This window comes from Misgurnus anguillicaudatus, chromosome 8, assembly GCF_027580225.2.
Source record: "Misgurnus anguillicaudatus chromosome 8, ASM2758022v2, whole genome shotgun sequence".
Lineage (NCBI taxonomy): Eukaryota > Metazoa > Chordata > Actinopteri > Cypriniformes > Cobitidae > Misgurnus > Misgurnus anguillicaudatus.
Genome location: NC_073344.2, coordinates 26468544 through 26486850, shown reverse-complemented (window position 1 = coordinate 26486850; position 18307 = coordinate 26468544). Strand labels below are relative to the sequence as shown.

The 18307-nt window shown below is 40.0% G+C and overlaps 1 protein-coding gene across 2 annotated transcripts in view; it reads left to right on the top strand.

Annotated features, from left to right (window-relative positions):
• Positions 1-18307, top strand: part of mbd5 (methyl-CpG binding domain protein 5) — a 59651-nt gene that overhangs the window by 39168 nt on the left and 2176 nt on the right. For both annotated transcript variants that reach the window (XM_055214288.2, XM_073870613.1), the window contains exons 6-9: positions 2580-2803; positions 2889-3992; positions 5809-5882; positions 18170-18233. In XM_055214288.2, the coding sequence (XP_055070263.2) occupies positions 2580-2803; positions 2889-3992; positions 5809-5882; positions 18170-18233 (1466 nt within the window). The remainder of the gene's footprint in view (positions 1-2579; positions 2804-2888; positions 3993-5808; positions 5883-18169; positions 18234-18307) is intronic.

Sequence of the window (18307 nt, the reverse complement as noted above, 5' to 3'; positions counted from 1 at the left end):
AAAATCGATTGCACAATCGATCGGACCAACCAAAAAACGTTTCGAAAACGAAAATAGGCAATCGATTTTAACCAAATATGTACACAATTAATTTAAAAAGAATTAAACAGTTAAAAATATAGATGTAACAAAACTCACAAGCAAGCAGAAAAAGAAAAGAAAGAATTCCGAAAGTGCAGTAGGTGTGCGAAAGCTAAACAGAAAATACCCAGCAATTTTACGCACCTATAGTTTCACGCTTTCAATCGCTGCATCTAGTGTTTTGCAAAGAAAATGGGTACAACGTCAATAAACCTGTGCAACATGAGACAGCGTCGAAATTGTGACCTTACAGGAGATGATGAGTTATGACAAGGAGCCACCCTTGCGAGCTGACAGCAACCCGCTTTTGAGATGGAAGATTGTCAGTACGAAATACGCAGCTGGCAACGAAGTACCCGAGTTTCCCTGGGACATCAGTGCGGTCGGAGTGCGTCTTCTCAACAGATGGACATGTAGTGAATGAAAAGCGCTCTGCTCTTGACCCCTAAAATGTTGAACGACTTGTTTTCCTGACCAATAATTTGTAATGGCCCTAGTCTTTTGCGCATTTCATTATGCCTGCCTAGTGCCGCCTAAGTGTCGGTTACGTTTAATAAAAAAAATACACAGTATGTTCTCAACTTCAAGTAAGTCTATTTAACGTTTCAGTTTTGAACAGTTGTTTGAAATGGATCGAATCATTATTTAAAAACTTAATGACAATGAATAAGAAATATTGCTGACTTGTGCGTTTCAGGCGCTCTCTTTACATTTGTCTGTTATTTGGCGTTAAATGGAAACGTCTTTTTTAGACATGGAAAATCGATTTTACAATCGATTTAATGAACACTTATATATTAAAAATCGAAAATAATTTTTTCACAAAAGTGACAGCCCTAATCTTTCTAAATAAATTATAAATGTGATGAAAACGCTATAAACATAGAGGGAACAGACTTCGATGGGGAACAAACTTCGACACAACACCGGCGCCGTCTTTGATTCATTAGTTCTGATAACAAATAAAGTCAACTGCATAAATAGTATTGTATCCATTCCAAACATATTTTATTATAAGTCTTAAAAGGTCCATAACATAAAATCATACCATAGTTTGACTTGTACTGCGCTGCGCTGATTTCTAAAGACTGCTGCACAGTGGCGTGGATAGCGTTTTGCGCTCAAACAACGCTTAGAGAGAGCTTACGAATGGTCCAGACCAACCTTACAAAAGTATGACTTACAGAAGATATACTTAGCGTACGAACGTTTTGGGAATCGTGCCATAGAGTTAAGAGAGAGGTTAAGGAATAGGTTAAGAACTACTTAGCGATAAGAACGTTTTGGGGAACCGGGCCCAGGTTGTTAGTGGTAATAAGATCATTAACTAAAAATTTGTTCTTTAGTGTAATTGTGACGTTATGATGATTATTGCTTTGACATTTAATTCTTATCATTTTTGGTCCATGAAAGAATACCATCCTTCACTTCCCTAAATATCGTGTATTATGTTGTGCTATCTGTCATTTTTCTGTGCTTTCCACTGCTTCTATTAATGTAAAGCTGCTTTGAAACAATCACCAATTGTGAAAAGCGCTATATAAATAAAATTGAATTGAATTGAATTGAATTAAATTAGGAAATACTGTTTTTGTCAAAGTTTTGCAGCTTTTCTTTAAATGCTGTTTTTTCCAATGTATTGAATGCAATGTATCACAGGCAGTTAAGGAGCGCCATCTTATACGGTTTCCTTAATACAGGCGCTGCAGCTCCCCCCTTGTGTTTTTTTAGAGAGATGTGCAATCATTGCGGTGATCTGAAATCATTGCGATGAGATGATTATTTAATCATTGTGACAGCCCTACTTGTACCAAAACGGTTTGGAACGAATACGTGTACCGTAACATCCCTATTAAACACACATCATATGTTAGCCTTCCTGTTGCTGATTATTACCCAGATCAGTAAAGTATTCATACATTTTTTTAATCAATATTGTATCTGCACTCCATATAATCACCTCAGTTAAAATTAACAAATCTTGGCTGCGGGTTTACATTGGCTTATCCATAGATGACAATGCCATTGGACAGGCTAACCCTAACCGACTTCTTAACCGCTGTTGCTTGTAACTAAACAAGAGCCATCTTTCCAACAGCACGCCTGTTAATGCACAATTTTAAAATGTGATAATTTATATAACCTAACAGCTTAAGTATATATTTTTAGAAAGAAAATTCTGAGCTTTAATAGGGCTTTTAAATCCCTCTCACACTACTTGTGCATCGCTCTAATCATGCTGATCTTTTCTGTTTCTTGTTTATTCAAATGAGAGTTGTTTAATTTTTGGTGATAATCAACGTTATCTAACAAATCCTAGCCTAGGAGCATAAGGTACATTCGTTTCGTAGTTTTCCACAACAGTTTTTTCTTCATTATATTTGAGTGTATTCCACAGTTGTCATGTAGACTTTAGTACAAAGAAAGGCTCTGGAGGTTTGTTAACCTTTTTAAAGCCAACTGGTGAGTGGTGACAGTAACGCCTCTCTTTTCCACAGGTGACCCTGCATCGCAGAGCTGCGGCATAGGTAACGCTTCTCAAATGGGTGGTGTCATGGCTGCCACAGGACACATGTACCAACAGCAGATGCACCCAGCACTACAGGGAATGCATGGGGTCTCCACATATCAAAGTCAAGGGCATTCCTTTTCAACAGCTTCTTTTACAGACAACAATGCTCCTAACGCCAACAGCTTGCCTTGCCTGTACCAGGATTATCAGGTGACTCACTCAGCACAGTAGAATATAAATTCTTGTCCAGATAGCTAACGTGATCTAAATGCATGACTTTTCGTCTTTTGTTCAGGGGTGCATGTCTGACGGTTCCCAGTCTGGCATGACATCTCATCCGGGGGACACGGGGATGTACAGGGAAGGTCCGCACAAGCTCCAAGGTCAAGGTGAAGTTTCATTGGCAGGTACTGCCGGAGCTCAGAGTTCAGTGGAGTCTGTTGATGCGATCTACAGGGCGGTGGTGGACGCCGCTGGCAAAGGCATGCAAGTGACCATCACCACTGGTGTGAGCAGCAGCACGCAGGCGAGCCCAGTCCCTGCGCTCAGCGCCATGAGTGCCTTTACTGCCTCCATCGGCCAGCCGCTCAGCCTACCTCACGCTGTCAATGCAGTCATAAACGCCCCTCGCTGCTCCGAGGGGGGCGACTTAACCCAGCCTCAGCGCGCCCGACCGCAGCTATTCAACCATGCACGCAGGAACTCTGAGCAGGGCAAGAAGACGCCAGACGGTGTGGATGGGCACGAGTATTTCCGCTCACCTAGCACTGCCACACCTGTGCGACTGCAGTGGGATGAGCCCAACCATGCTCATTGGAGAGGGGAAGACTTTCTGGAGTGTTCTACCCAGGTTCAGAGCAGTCCATGCAGTAGCCAAGGAGAGAGGATAATGGAAACTGTCGGCCAGATATGTCCGACGGACACGACGCTTCAGAGTCATGACCTTGTTGACCGCCATATGGATGATAGCGGAAACTTGCGATTAAACAACAACCGCATGGCTGGCAGCATGAGGGAGCATGTGGAGCCCACAGAGCGTTGCACTCAGCTGAATGGCACACTGCCTCGTGGCGGCTACGGGGAGCCGCTCACCGGAGACGACCAGTCGCCTGGGTCCTCGACTAGCTTGGAGGGACCATTGGTGAAAGACTATACACACTTTAACGGACACTTTAATGGACACTGTGCGCCCAGCCCCTCCGACACCAAGAGTCTCAGCAGTGAGGAGGAACTGCGTCACCCTGACTCACCTTCAGCCGACCTGCTGCACTACAGGCCCAGGGGTTTTAATATGGGTGAACTGGTCTGGCCAATAAAAGGCTTCCCTCCGTGGCCTAATAAACTGATGGGAGAAGAGCATGGACACAATCCCAACATGCAACTTTCTGATCAAGCAAAGGTAAGAGCAGTCTGTGTTTTTTTCTGCATATATTAAAGTAAAGTTTCTTTGAAACAGTTTAACAATTGTGAAAAGCACTATATAAATAAAAATGAGAAATATTAAATTAAATTGAATAAACAGCTTGAATTACGTACACAGCATGAATGTAAAAAAAGGCATACTGAAAAGTGTGGCTAAATATAGAAGTCTCCGCTAGTTGCAGCACGAGTGGCACAGGCATAAATTCAGGTGCGCCTGAAAACTTTTCCATTTTTAGTATGGATGTCCCGACCAATATTCTAGATCGGTATTCGGGCCGATCCGGGCTTTTTGCCTGGATCGGTTATTGGACTAACAGGACCGATCCAATTCTGTTACTATGCGTTACCAGTGGTTGTTACTGACAAGCTATTTAAAGGACAAAGTATTATAAAAGCACCATAAACTTTTTTTATGCGCAATATTCAAAGTCTTCTTACTACACTTGATAGCTTCATGTGAAGGAACAACACACAGTTAAAGATATTTAAGTTCACAGAAACTCTTTACTCGCAACTGGGTTAATCCACTGGTGAAGCAGACGGATGAAACGCGCCATTCACATATGCACACACAAGATAACTGTAGGCTATTTTAAAGATCTGATTTCATAAAGTCTCAGTAAGCCATTGGATGGATAACATTTACCATGCTAAGCATATGACGCATCTATTCTCTTTGTGTTTTAATGGTTATGAACTTTCCATTGCGGAGCAAGGATTTCCAGGAAAGGATGCTTCAAGTGCACTCACAAAGCACATAAACGTAGCATATATGATGATTTAGGCGCATCAATTCTGCACCCATGTGCATAAAAGATCTGATCAAGCGTATAATTCCCAAAATAACCATCTTCACACTGAAGCTTTTTTACTGTGACAGTTTTGCACAATTAAGGGAAATAAATTTAGCATACTTATTTGATCAAACGTACCCATTAAGGCCGTTTCACACGGTATGCGGCAACCACGAGTGTTTAGTTCTTTTTCAATAGGAGACATGCGGAAAGCGGCAAAACAGAGGTAAAGCGGAGTTGGTCCACACGCCTTGCTCATACACCCAAAATTCTGTCCCTTCTCCGGACATGGTACTTCAATGCAGGCGCCGTTGAAGATAAACATATTTGCACTAAATGCTCCACAAAACGCTTTCAATACAAGAGAAAAGCTGAAGTCGCGCTGCGATTTTTGCAGCGTACCGTGTGAAACGGCCATTATATGTTCTCCTAAACACTGCCATGATTAATAATTACTAATGTTCTTGTAACTTGTAAATCATTTTAAATTATTGTTTTTTACATAAAATTATACTAGATGTAGCAGAAACCAATATACACATTTAACATTTTGTGTGTGTGTGTGCGTGCAATTTTAAATTGTTCAAGAAAAATACAATGCAGTAGTATTGGATTGGCAGGTATCGGCCGATACTCAAGAATTCTGGTATCGAATCAGAAATGGAAATAGTGGCATCGGGACATCCCTAGTTTTTAGTACAATCATTGTCATGTAAACATACCCTTAGTCATGGCATTTGGATTTATGACGGCAGAAGATTTTAAACCAATTTTTTGTCAGATTGCTTCATATGAGATTTATGTAAGTTACAAGTTGTAAGGTCAAATGTCAAATTCTTAATTACAGTCATTTTTACAAACAACAGATCAATAAAGGATGTAAATCTTGTAAACTATTAAAGATCTGTAGGTTCTCCTGTAGGATTGCGCAAGTGTCACATAAAGAACCCTAACCCTAACCTCATGTAGCATGAACATCTGCTGTTAAACATTTCTCAGGTGGAGCCAGAGCAGTTGAAAACACTAACAGAAGATCTGCAGGTGCTGGACAGAGTCAGCAAAAGAAACAGAAAGTAAGTTGACATGTAAAGCCGGTTTCCCATAGGTCCTTGATATCCTGGAAATTTCTGGGGGAAAAATTTCAAGGGTCTTGGAAAGTGTTTGAAAATACACATACATAAATACAGGTCTTTGGAAGTGCTTGAATTTATTTTAAATAATTTTAACTTAAATTATGAAAATCTGAAATGGAAATCAGAACAGAACAACTGAGATGACCCCCCCCCCCCTTTTTTTGTAACCGATAGCGTTTAGTTTTTGGCACAGTCCAGTAATGCCGCAGTTGACAGCTTATGAGCCCGAGAGTTAGAATTAAAATAAAGTCTATTAGAGATCTATTATGGCCAATAACATTTATGTTATTTATGTTTGTGTGCAGTAGTTTTTCTTTTTTTCTACTCATCAGTAGGGCTGGGTATTGGCAAGGGCCTCCTGATACGTATCACGATACATGGACCATGATACGATAGACATCACGATACAATACAATGCGTTGCATGTTGAGATACATTGCAATACTTTTTCTTTTTTTTATCAAAAATGTAAAAAAAATAGAGCTGAACACCTGCAAGTGTTTTTACATTTTCTGCCATTTTCTCACTCCCTCTAACTTCTGAGACATTGGCTGAATGGCCATATATGGCAGACAACTGGACAGTGACAACTACAGCAGCGGCAGAGGAGGTCGTTTGACGCACACTTAGGGATTTGATGGTTTTTTAAAATATCGATAGTAGAGATCGAAAATCGATGCACTATCGATACAGCTAACATCATGATAGTTAGCTGTATCGATACTTTTGCACAGCCCTACTCATCAGTGCTGTCTAACATGTGTGATGTTTGATCTCCTCCTTACTATTTTCAGCGCAGTTCCACGCATATGATCCGCTCTGTGCCATTGTGCTGGACCGGAGCACCCTGTATAAGTGGGGGTGTTTTAGTGGCTTGCATTCACCCAAGTGGAAAGCATATTTACACTTGTCTTGATCGTTTTTATCCCGTACATAGTACCCTGTGTGCCATTCACCATATGACAACTAGTAAATGTATTAAAGAATTAGTCCACTTTCATAAGAAAATTTCCTGATTATTTACTCACCCCTAGTCATCCAAGATGTTTGTTTGTCTGTCTGTCTTTAGTCGAAACAGACGATTGGACAAAAGAGATGAGAGTTGAAACACCTGAGGCCTATAAAACGTTGCATAGATTCCATCCATAAAGTGTGCACACGCTTATAAGGTAGATTTTGCGTACGCACAAAAGTTTTTAGATTGATAAAACCATGCATACTCTAGAAACTGCACAAAATTACAATCATAAATCTTAGTCAGTGGATATGTGCATCTCCACCCCATCTCCTCCCCAAAACAACCATATATTGAGCGTATAACGCTTAGTTTTACTAGGCATAAAAACACAAGTCCAATAGAAACCTGTCATTGCCAAAAAACACTACTTTTCATGAAATTATAAAACACTTGTGTTTTAAACACTGGGATTGTCGATGTTAGTATTGTGGTTTCATATATAGACTATGCACAGACAGGTCTCATTTTGTTAATTTTTTTAATGGAAAATAAACTCAAAGGGAGACAAAAGGTTTTTGACCAGTGGGTGGTGTAGATTCGGGTCATGTTCCTCTTTAGAATGAGCGCAAGTACGTCGAAACATAACATTGAACGTGACTTAATGCTGCAATATTAGATACATTATAGAGAATAGGCTACTATGTTTAGGCAAGTAGACGAGACCAGCATATAAACGCAGGTTTTGCATTAAGTGTTTCCCATAATAAAATATTATAAAGACAATAATGATTACGCGGCTCAGGCGTAAGGCATTGAGACAGTGAAGATGGAGTGCACAATGTTTGAAAAACGCTTTGGAACAGAGAGTTGGTCTGCCTTAACTTGTAGCCAATCAGCAGTATGGGGCGTGTCTACTAACCGACATCCTTGCCGGGGTTGCGTATGTGTGGGGCGGGTCTATCAAAAGAAGGTCCAGATTCTATTGGGGTAGGGGCGTGTATGTTTACTCACACTCTCTTCAAGACCTTCTCTACCCTTCTTTGTCCCCTTGGCCCCCCCCCCCGTTATCCGACTTAACGGCTGATGATTTTGCTTCCTTCTTTGTGAAGAAAACGAAAACTATCAGCAGTCAGTTCTCCGAGCCGCCGCTGCTTTTGCTTCATGCTCAAACCTCTGAGAACATGCTCCCTTCCCTCCTCCTCTCTCCTATCTGAAGCGGATGTTTCCAAGGTCTTGGCTTCTAACCATCCGACTACCTGCCCGCGTATCCCATACCCACCCATCTCCTTCAGGCCAACCCTCTGTTATCCCTGCTCTCACCCACATCATCAATTCATCCCTTTCCACTGACACCTTCCCCGTAGCATTTAAAGAGGCTCAGATAACCCAGCTGCTGAAGAAACCCACACTGTCCTGCTATGCTAGAGAACTACAGAGCCGTTTCTCTTCTTCCCTTCATTGCCAAGACTCTTGAACGCGTGGTGTTTGACCAGCTTTCCTCCATCTTCACACAAAATAACCTCCTGGATAGCAATCAGTCTGGATTCAAAAGTGGTCACTCTACTGATACTGTGCTGCTCTCAGTCATTGAAGCCCTAAGGCAGGCAAGGGCAGCCTCCAAATCATCTGTTTTGGTCTTACTGGATCTATCTACCGCTTTTGACACGGTCAATCACCGCATCCTCCTGTCGACCCTCATGTCTATAGGTGTCTCTGACACAGCGCTTCTATGGTTCAAGTCGTACCTCTCAGGCAGGTTATTCAGGGTGTCCTGGAGAAGGGGACGTCTCCGAACCCCAACGTCTCCATACCGGGGTGCCTCAAGGCTCTGTGCTTGGACTGCTGCTCTTTTTGATATAAATGACATCCCTGGGGTCTGTCATTCGAAAACATGGCTTTTCCTACCACTGCTATGCGGACGACACTCAACTCCACTTGTCGTTCCACCCTGATGATCCCACGGTTTCTGCCCGCATCTCAGCATGCCTGAGGGACATCTCACTCTGGATGAAGGATCACCATCTCCAGCTTAACCTCACAAAGACAGAACTGCCTGTCATATCATCTGAACCAAAGATTCATCACAACCTTTCCATTCAGCTAGGTTCCTTGACCATCACGCCTTCCAGGACGGCCAAAAACCTGGGAGTGGTCATTACTGATCGGCTTAGCCTCACGGAGCATGTTGCCAGCACCACTCGCTCTTGTAGATTCATCCTCTACAATATTAGGAAAATTAGACCTTTCCTAAATGAGCACGCTACGCAGGTCCTAGTCCAAGCTCTTGTCCTGTCCGGGCTGGACTACTGCAATGCGCTTCTGGCAGGGCTTCCAGCCTGCATGACCAAACCCCTACAGATGATTCAGAATGCCGCAGCAAGAGTGGTCTTCAATGAGCCAAAGAGGGCACACGTCACTCCTCTCTTTGTCAGTTACACTGGCTTCCTATAGCAGCTCGCATCAAATTTAAAGCTCTGCTCCTGGCTTCTAAAACCACCACTGGGTCAGCACCCCCTTACCTTCACTTACTTATACAGCCTTATGTACCCTCTCAATCCCTGCGCTCTCCCACCATCTTGTGGTGCCATCTCAAAAAGAGAAAAAAACACTATCGCGTACCCTCTCAGGAGCTGTTCCACAACTGTGGAATGATCTGGCGGTCGCGACACGATCTGCTGACTCTCTAGCTGTCTTTAAGACTCGGCTAAAAACCCATTTCTTCCGCCATTACCTAACTTTCTAATAATGGACTTACTATCTTTCTCTATTTCTCTTTATCTCTACATTTCTTAACATTTTCTTTTTAACAATCACTTGTCTATGTAAACTATGTTGGACTTGATGAGTCCAGTGCACTTATATATTGCTGTTCTTGTGTTGCTATAATTGCTTCTGTTGTTTACCTCATTTGTAAGTCGCTTTGGACAAAAGCATCTGCTAAATGACTAAATGTAAATGTTTAGGTGATTTCAAATATCAACATTGGCTTTCAAACATTGTGCACTCCGCCCTTAAAGACAACATTTAGTACACACCTTAAAAATAAAGCATACTATTTTCAGGCAAGCAGATGAGACCAGAATATAAAACCCAATGACCCTAAATATGTTAAGTGTGTTCCTCATATAAACCCGAATTGTAAGAATGTTTCTCTCTATTAGCTACATCATAATAAAATGGACTTTATAACCTGTAAGATGATAAAAAAAATAATGTGATGTACTAGGACAATGAATAATGTAGCCTATTGTAGCAATGTAGGCACTCGTGTTTTTTTCTGTCATTTAGTTTATTTAAAGGAACAGTATGTAAGAAATTTATATCAATTAATTACAAAATGGCCCTGATATGTCACTAGACATTAAGAAATAATTTTCATTTCAAATACTTATATCACTGACAAAAGTGGTCTGGCCAAGATATTGTCATTTAAAAAGTGGAGTTGCAACCCTCAACTGATGTTGATGTTGTCATGTTGTGTATTGGCCACCAGTTGTGTGATTGCAGTACCTGTTTTCAATAGTGTCTGTCTGCGGAGTGCAGGAGAGGGGGGTACCTTAAAGGGGCATAACTTATAGCAGGGGGCGTAACTTTAAGTTGTCCAAGTCACACAGAATCCCGCGGGATGTCAGGACGACTTCCGCTAAACTGACACGGCACATCCGATAGCTAGTTTAGTAGTTTGAAGATTGTTTATAGCTCTCTTTCAACTTTAGCGTAATGACAAATAACGTTAATGCCGTAAATGTTTTAAATTGAGGGCACGGAGGAAGCTTCATAAGACGCTCGGATGGTCTTATATTGTCTCATCCATCGTCATTCATTGTTAACGTGTGTAGACAATATGGCCATATACGGCATATATGGACATATTTACCAACCTAAAATTATTAAAGTACCGAGGCATACCAATATTTAAATCGTGAACTGTTACACAGTGAGGATGATTTTGTTTTTATTTTTTTAAGTAAATGTGCACCTTAGACAGTTTAATATGTATTAAACCAAGTTGAAATCCATTTGCAAACTTGCAAAGACTTAATTCTATTTAATGGGAATCTACAGAGCTAACGTGGTTTTATAAGAAATGGCTAACAGATAACATCTGGTGATATTGTAAAGGTTTATAAAAATAACTATTCACAACAGGTAACATTGTAAAGCTTTATAAAAATAACTATTCACAACAGGTAACATTGTAAAGGTTTATAAAAAGAACTATACACAACATGGAACATCTGGTGACATTGTAAAGGTTTATAAAAATATCCTTTCAGCAAGATAACCCTGCAATAAATTATAACACAGCATTATGAGAGGCATCAGGAGCTGATCCCAAGTGTATAGCTGGAAGCTGTTGATGCATGTACAGTATTGGTAAAATGCACATGAATACATTTTATAATAATAATGCACAATTTCAACCCTGTGTAGAGCTGACAAATGTGGTTGTTTCTCAGCAGCAGTAATGTACAATGGTGCCAGCTCAACAGATTGGGGCAGTTTCCCAGACAGGGTTTAGCAGGGGTGCCCAAAGTCGGTCCTGGAGGGCCGGTGTCCTGAAGAGTTTAGCTCTAACTTACATCAGCGCACCTGCCAGGAAGTTTGATTAGGTTTAGAGCTAAACTTTGCAGGACACAGTTTGGAAACCCTTTGTTTAGATCAGGGGTGACCAACCCTGTTCCTGGAGATCTACCCTCCCGCATATTTAAGTTCTAACCCAGCTTTAACAAACACACCTGACTATAATTTTAAGGTTGCCCTGAAATTCTTGATTGCCAGGTTCAGATGTGTTTGATGGGGTTGGAGCTGAACTCTGCAGGATAGTAGATCTCAGGACACAGGTTTGGTCACCAAGGGTTTAGAATAGATTAAACCAGGACTGAGCACTTATATAAGGACATTTTAGTTTTTATAAACAAACCTTACAAAAACAAGACTGGTGTGCATCTTGAGAAAAAACAATGACACTGATATATGTTGAGATGTGTCAGTACAAGGTGTTTTCTTAATTACAGTAGCTCAAACATACATTTTAGTTAGGGACCATGATAAGCCCGGTCTGGAAAACCGCCACATTGTTTTACAATAACAGATACGGGTTGTTTCAGGTTGAGTTGTGATTTTGAAGTGTAGGCAGATGGATCCTCCTATTGTGTTTCTGCATCACAGTTAATGTGCATTTGGATGGTATCGCCCTCACAAGTTGTCCACTGCATCACTACACATCGATGCATCTGTGAAAATAATAACCATAAACATATTTTACATTTGTACTTAAAATAAACTTACATTGAGAATATACAATGGCACCCATACTTAAACAGAATTGAGAGAGAGAGAGATACATTAAAAATGAGACGGTAGTACACTTAACCTTTAACTTCAATGTTATTATCAGTGATGGGAGTAACGCGTAACTGTAACTCCACTACTTTTAGCAGTAACGAGGATGTAACGAAGTATTTTTTTTAAATCAAGTAACGTAATTACAATTACTGAAATTTAAATGAGTTTGTTACTCGCGTTACTCTATTTTGTAAAAATAGACAAGACATATCTGACGTCGCAGGACCGTAGTTGGCAGTGCAATGATTCATTACACTTCATCATAGCTGACAGTGCATATAGAATGAACATGAAAAATCTAAACGGGACAACATACCTTTGTTTAAAAATTGTGCGCAAGTCATAATCCATCCGGTCTCGTGTTTGTAAATTATCTTCACCAAGCAATTGCAGTATGACATCAACTTGCATTTTTTGTAGTCCACAAAGGTAATAAATCTAAGAAATGTTCATATATTCTTAGATGTTTACATCGGCTTCATGGAAGAGAACGATCCGCGATTGTTGTTTCCACTAAAATATTCACACTGCGCTGTACACCAGTGTTAAAACTCCATAGTATGTGTGAGCTCGCTTTTAGTTTTAGTTTCAGTCTCTCCGTATCCGAACAAACAATCCACTCACTCTGTGTCCGTCTGACACAGAGTCCACGTAGCCTACTCCGTTTTCTGATTAAATATCTTTCTTTAATCCTGTGTATCATTTAAATCCAACAGAAAACAAACAATATATGACCAAAGAGCGCAGTCCCTGCGGCAAGCTTCACAAGCTGTGTTCCAATTCAAGGGCTGCACCCTACTAAGCATGCGATAAAAGGTGAGCACTCGGTCTTTCAAGGCGTTCAGAAGTTCGCAAAGAGAACTGAAATGAGACGGTCTAACTTTCGGAGAACCCATGATTTGCCTCATCTGCTGCACGCGCATCGCGCCTGTCAGCAGGACACAGCGGAGACGTTTCTAACTTATTAAAATAAATATGAAATCAGAAAAATTATAATTTATTTTAGAAAATATGACATGTTGACACAATTGTCTCCAAATTTTTTAAGAGACACTACACAATTTTAACACATTATATATTTTTGTAAACATGCAGAATATTTGTCTAAATGGTCTAAATGATATACATAAATAAACTAAGTTTACATATTAAGATAATATCTAACAAAAATATTCAAAGGTTGAATCTAAAGCAAAATAGGCTCCTACAGTATGTGATATATTAGAGTCTTACGTGTAAAATAGCCCGTCCATATCATTTTACTGTTTGACTGTTCAGTACTGTTCATATTTACATTTAAAAAGAAGACATAAAAGTAACTTAAAAGTTACTTTTCTAAGTAACTAATTACTTTTGATATACAGTAACTGGTAGAGTAATTCAGTTACTCTTAAAAGAAGTTACTAGTAACTGTAACTAATTACTAATTTTCAGTAACTTCCCCAACACTGGTTATTATGCCGTTTAATAGGTCATTAATTAATTAACTGACATTTGAAATCTCGACAACTTACAGGAATAGGCTAACTGTAAGATTCTAATGTACCATAATATCTACTATCGTAAATATGAAAAATATAGGTGGGCTATGAAAAATCATGCAAGATTTGTTGTATTATGTTAACTACTCGTTACTGATCTTAAGTGTATTCAGAACAGACTTCACAAATCTAGGCTAACAACATGTTAGCGAAGTTAGCTTACCTGAAACGGTCAACCAATTCAGCCCCTGGCGTGACTTCTTAACATGTGTCGTAGCCGAACCATTTCTTGGGAAAAGGGTGTTCGTCAGTCGGCTTTAAATCCATTAAAATTGGTACGAACAAACATAAGGATGCTTGGAACGCCTTTAGCCACCGTATCTCTATGCGGGCAGAAGAGGAAGACAAAATGACAACATCTCGTCCTGACATCTCGCGTGGTTATGTGTAACTAGGACAACTTAAAGTTACACCCCCTGCTAAAAGTTACGCCCCTTTAAGATACCCCTCTCTCTTGCGGTCCGCAGACAGACCCATCTTTCTGTTTTAGCCACAAGTTTTGTGATTGCAATACCAGTTTTGGCCACAATCCTACATACTGTTCCTTTAAATTTAGGCTATTAAATTTTTTACAATATTGTTTATGATTAGATGACAAATACTAGACTAATAACCTCCTCATCATTTCTAGAGCATCCATACTTATTTAGTTTATTTTTTATACATTCTGATATGTGCATGGAAAATTGCATACGCATATTTCTATGCCCATTTTGTGTGTATGAAACGTTTATACATCAGGCCCCAGGTGTAAATGTAAATGTGTCTCTCTTGTCCACTTGTGATCTGATTGACCAAAACGCATCTTGATCTTAATCTTAACAAAAATCTTAAAGTAATCAAGAGCTGGAGTTTTGATAAACATTACCAATGAGTTATTACATCAATTATTTATTAAAGTATTAAAGTATCATGGATTCGACTGAACTCATGGGGCGGGGCGGCCTTGTCATAAACTTTACCCCATATCCAGGGGCGATTCCAGGATTTTATAAATGGGGGGGTGCAGGGGGGACCAAGAACCAGTCAGGGGGGGCCAATCAAAAAATTCAAATGAAAATAAATACGGTGGCCGGTTGCAAAAACATAGCCGTGACATTAGACTGTGTTTTAAGAATGATTCTGACTAACTAGCAATTAGTTAGGGCTAATCAGTCTTATTATTTGGATTTAAATTAGACCAATCTACCTTTCTATGTAACATACTTAAAACAGTTATGATTAGTCTTGAAGAAAAAAATTCACGACTAACTTTTAAGACTAGTCTTAAAGGTTTATGCAACCGGCCACTGGTTTAGAAAATATTAAGCATGGTTCCCAAAATCTTGTGCAATGCCACGTGCTCTAATATAGATGGTATTAATTTTTTGTATTTTGCATGGATTAGACAACACAGTTCTGTTCCAGAATAGTTCACTTTAAATACATTGTCATCATTTGCTCATCCTAAAGTTGTTTCAAACCTGTATGAGTTTTTCTTCTGCTTAACACAAAATAAAATATTTTGAAGAATCTTAGTGGCCGGAAAGTTGATGAACCCCATTGACTACATGTTATTTTGTTCCTACATATGAAGTCAATGGGATCCATCAACTGATTTTGGTTACTGACATTCTTAACTCTTTTCCTTTTTGTGCCCAGCAGAAGAAAGAAGCCCACACAGGCCCGAAACAAGCCCAGGTATATGACCATTTAAATTAAGTGAACTATTCTTTAAGTAGGCTATCTACATTGCGTGTAGCTGGTATTAGTTAACGACGTTCTGACATATCAGGACCGTTTGGGAAAATATTAGCCTACTTAAAAATGTGTTTTTCTACTCTGTCTGATTTGACTTAGTAGAAAATGATTGTTTATTATATTGTATTTTAACACAACTGAATGCTATTTTTACATATTATCTGTTCTTTTGTCAGACATTAAGAAAGAGTTTAAAATAGTGAGTAAACACGACCCAATAACACCTCGTGTTTAATCCAACCAGCTGTTACTTTAACTACTGCTAAAATCCTGATTTAAATGCGACATTGTCTGATAAAATCTCACTATACATTTACATTGAAAAGCTGATACGAGGTGATTTCGGATTACCTGTGTGTCTCATGCAGGGTTGCTCTTCTCATCTGGTTGTGGTTATGAGCGCTTTTAATTTTAATTGAAAGTGATAGTTTAGTTGTAGATTGCTTATAGCGCAGACAATTCAGTGCAAATTCAAAAATATAAGAGAATACTGTTATGCGCTTGCGCGCCGCATACCGCACCATAGGGAGGGAGAGAGCTTGTGCACAGAGAACTGGTGTATGTGGGAAAACACTACTAACCTTTCGTTAAGTCATAATACTCGATCAACCGTCTTCTCTGTCAGTAACATCTGTTGATTGTTAACGTTTACGTGAAAAGACAAGTACACGAAGGAACCCAGGTGGAAAATGCTGCCAACTATTAATTCCTTCACTCAGTGTCATGTAAGAGAGGCACTGTCGAGGTTCTGCACGCAGCAGTAAGCAAGCGTGCACGCGTGAGAGAGAGGCGCTGCTGAGCGCTTGCAACAGCGAATGAAGCCGTTTTAAAGTGGAATACGTAGAATTTTTACCACTAGATGGCGCCAAAACACAATAACATCAAATGGCGTTGTTTAATGACGCTCTGAAGCAGCGTGGAATTATGTGATTTGTAGTCTTTAACTCAACCGCTGATGGCCATCAATCAGACGCGAACGAGAAATCACGTTGACGGATAAGGTAATCAAGTCTTATAAATGTTGCGTTTGATGACATTGTTTATTTCATTATGTAAGTTTATATGTGATGTTCAAAACGAAATTGTTAGTCATAGATGTTATAGTATTAGTTCAAATTCGATGGTTAACACAGCAACTTACAATCTACAATGATTTTTCACATAACGTATTTACAGTACAAATCTCATTGTGAAGTGTCTTAAAATGACCATTTATATTGCTGTACAATACCTCTTGATGTGCATATCGTCCGTGGGAAGCTGATTACAGTCTACACACTATTGTTTTGATCAATATAATAGCATACGTTTTTTGAAGGGTTACTAATCAAAACAACTCACCCATCGCGTAAAACACAAGCAGGATTAGAATCTCTGTCTAGTTAAATGTTGACACGAAGCTCTCTCCACCCAGATAATGCAACACCAAATTGATCCTCATTCTTTTTCTCGTTTTGTTCCAAACTCTTCTTGGGTTGTTTGGTTGGCCCGTACGCTTACGGGAGCTGTCTTTGCTGACACAACCAGCGGCGACGGTAAAGAGTAATCCATAAATCCATAAGCAAGCGCGTAGCCGGACATGCGCTAACGCATAGTTCCGCATTTGTCCACGACACTGGCTGTGTCCGAAAACTCAAAGCAGTGACTTGTTGCCTTGCCTCGCTCCCTCATGAGGCAATGACTTCAGAAGCATGAAGGCAGCTCAGAGAAAGGCTTTCCGACGCACTTCAAAGGCAGCGTGTTTGATATATAAACAGAGAGCGCCTTTGTGATAACTAATCACATATTTGAAAACTACAATACTAATTTCTCGCTAGAAATGAAATGAAAATATACCTTTATTTACACTAAATTTGTGCTCCAGTCGCTTCCTTGGCCGCCATTTTATTTTTTCGAACTCGACCACTGTTATGTGGTTTTTACGTCAGTAAAGGCGGTGACAAAGGGTCACATGGATATTAACGTCATGGTTACAGATATTGATCAGCTGGACAAAATATATAACACTGGCCTAGTGGTTTTTGGACATTTTACTGCAAATATCTTACAAATTGCACCTTAAATAGTAAAATAAAATGTAAATGGTAATCATGAAAAATCTATTTGATTTGTGTTGATTTGTGCCAGTGTTGAGTGTGTGGTGGGACGCCCGCTCCTTCTTCGCGTTCGCACGAGTCTCAAATCAAACAGTGATTGACAACTGGTCCAATGGTGCAATGAGTGTCGTGGTGTCTCTTTCCTCCTGTTTTAAAAACGCGCAACTACTGTGCTCGCTTCGTCTTCGTGCTTGTCTCAAATCAAACAGTGATTGACAGCACACTGGTCCAATGGTGCGGTGGGCATTTTCAGGTTGACAGTAAATCTAGCTGGCTCAATGAGATTGGAGGGGGGCACCAGGGGGGCCATCATAGTCCCGGGGGGGCTGGTGCCACCCCATGCCCCCCTCTAGACACCCCCCTGCCCATATCACGGTGTAAAAGTTTCGAAATGTAACCCATCTTGAAAAATAGAATCAAATGAAATCGAGTTTTTTGAAATTGACAAAGTATGGAAAAATTTTTCTGACTTTGGTGTGTTACATGTTTATGGATAAGGGTTGTGTAGGTGATGTGCTTTTTGTCTGTCTTTCTCTCTTACAGGGCTGGAAAACTAAATCATCATTTAGAAGCTGCGATTCGTGAGTTAGACAAGATGTCTGGAACCGTAAGTATCTCACACACTTTAGCAAATCACTGATGGCCTGAGCGAGGATTCAGTGCAGTACAGAAACAGCTGTT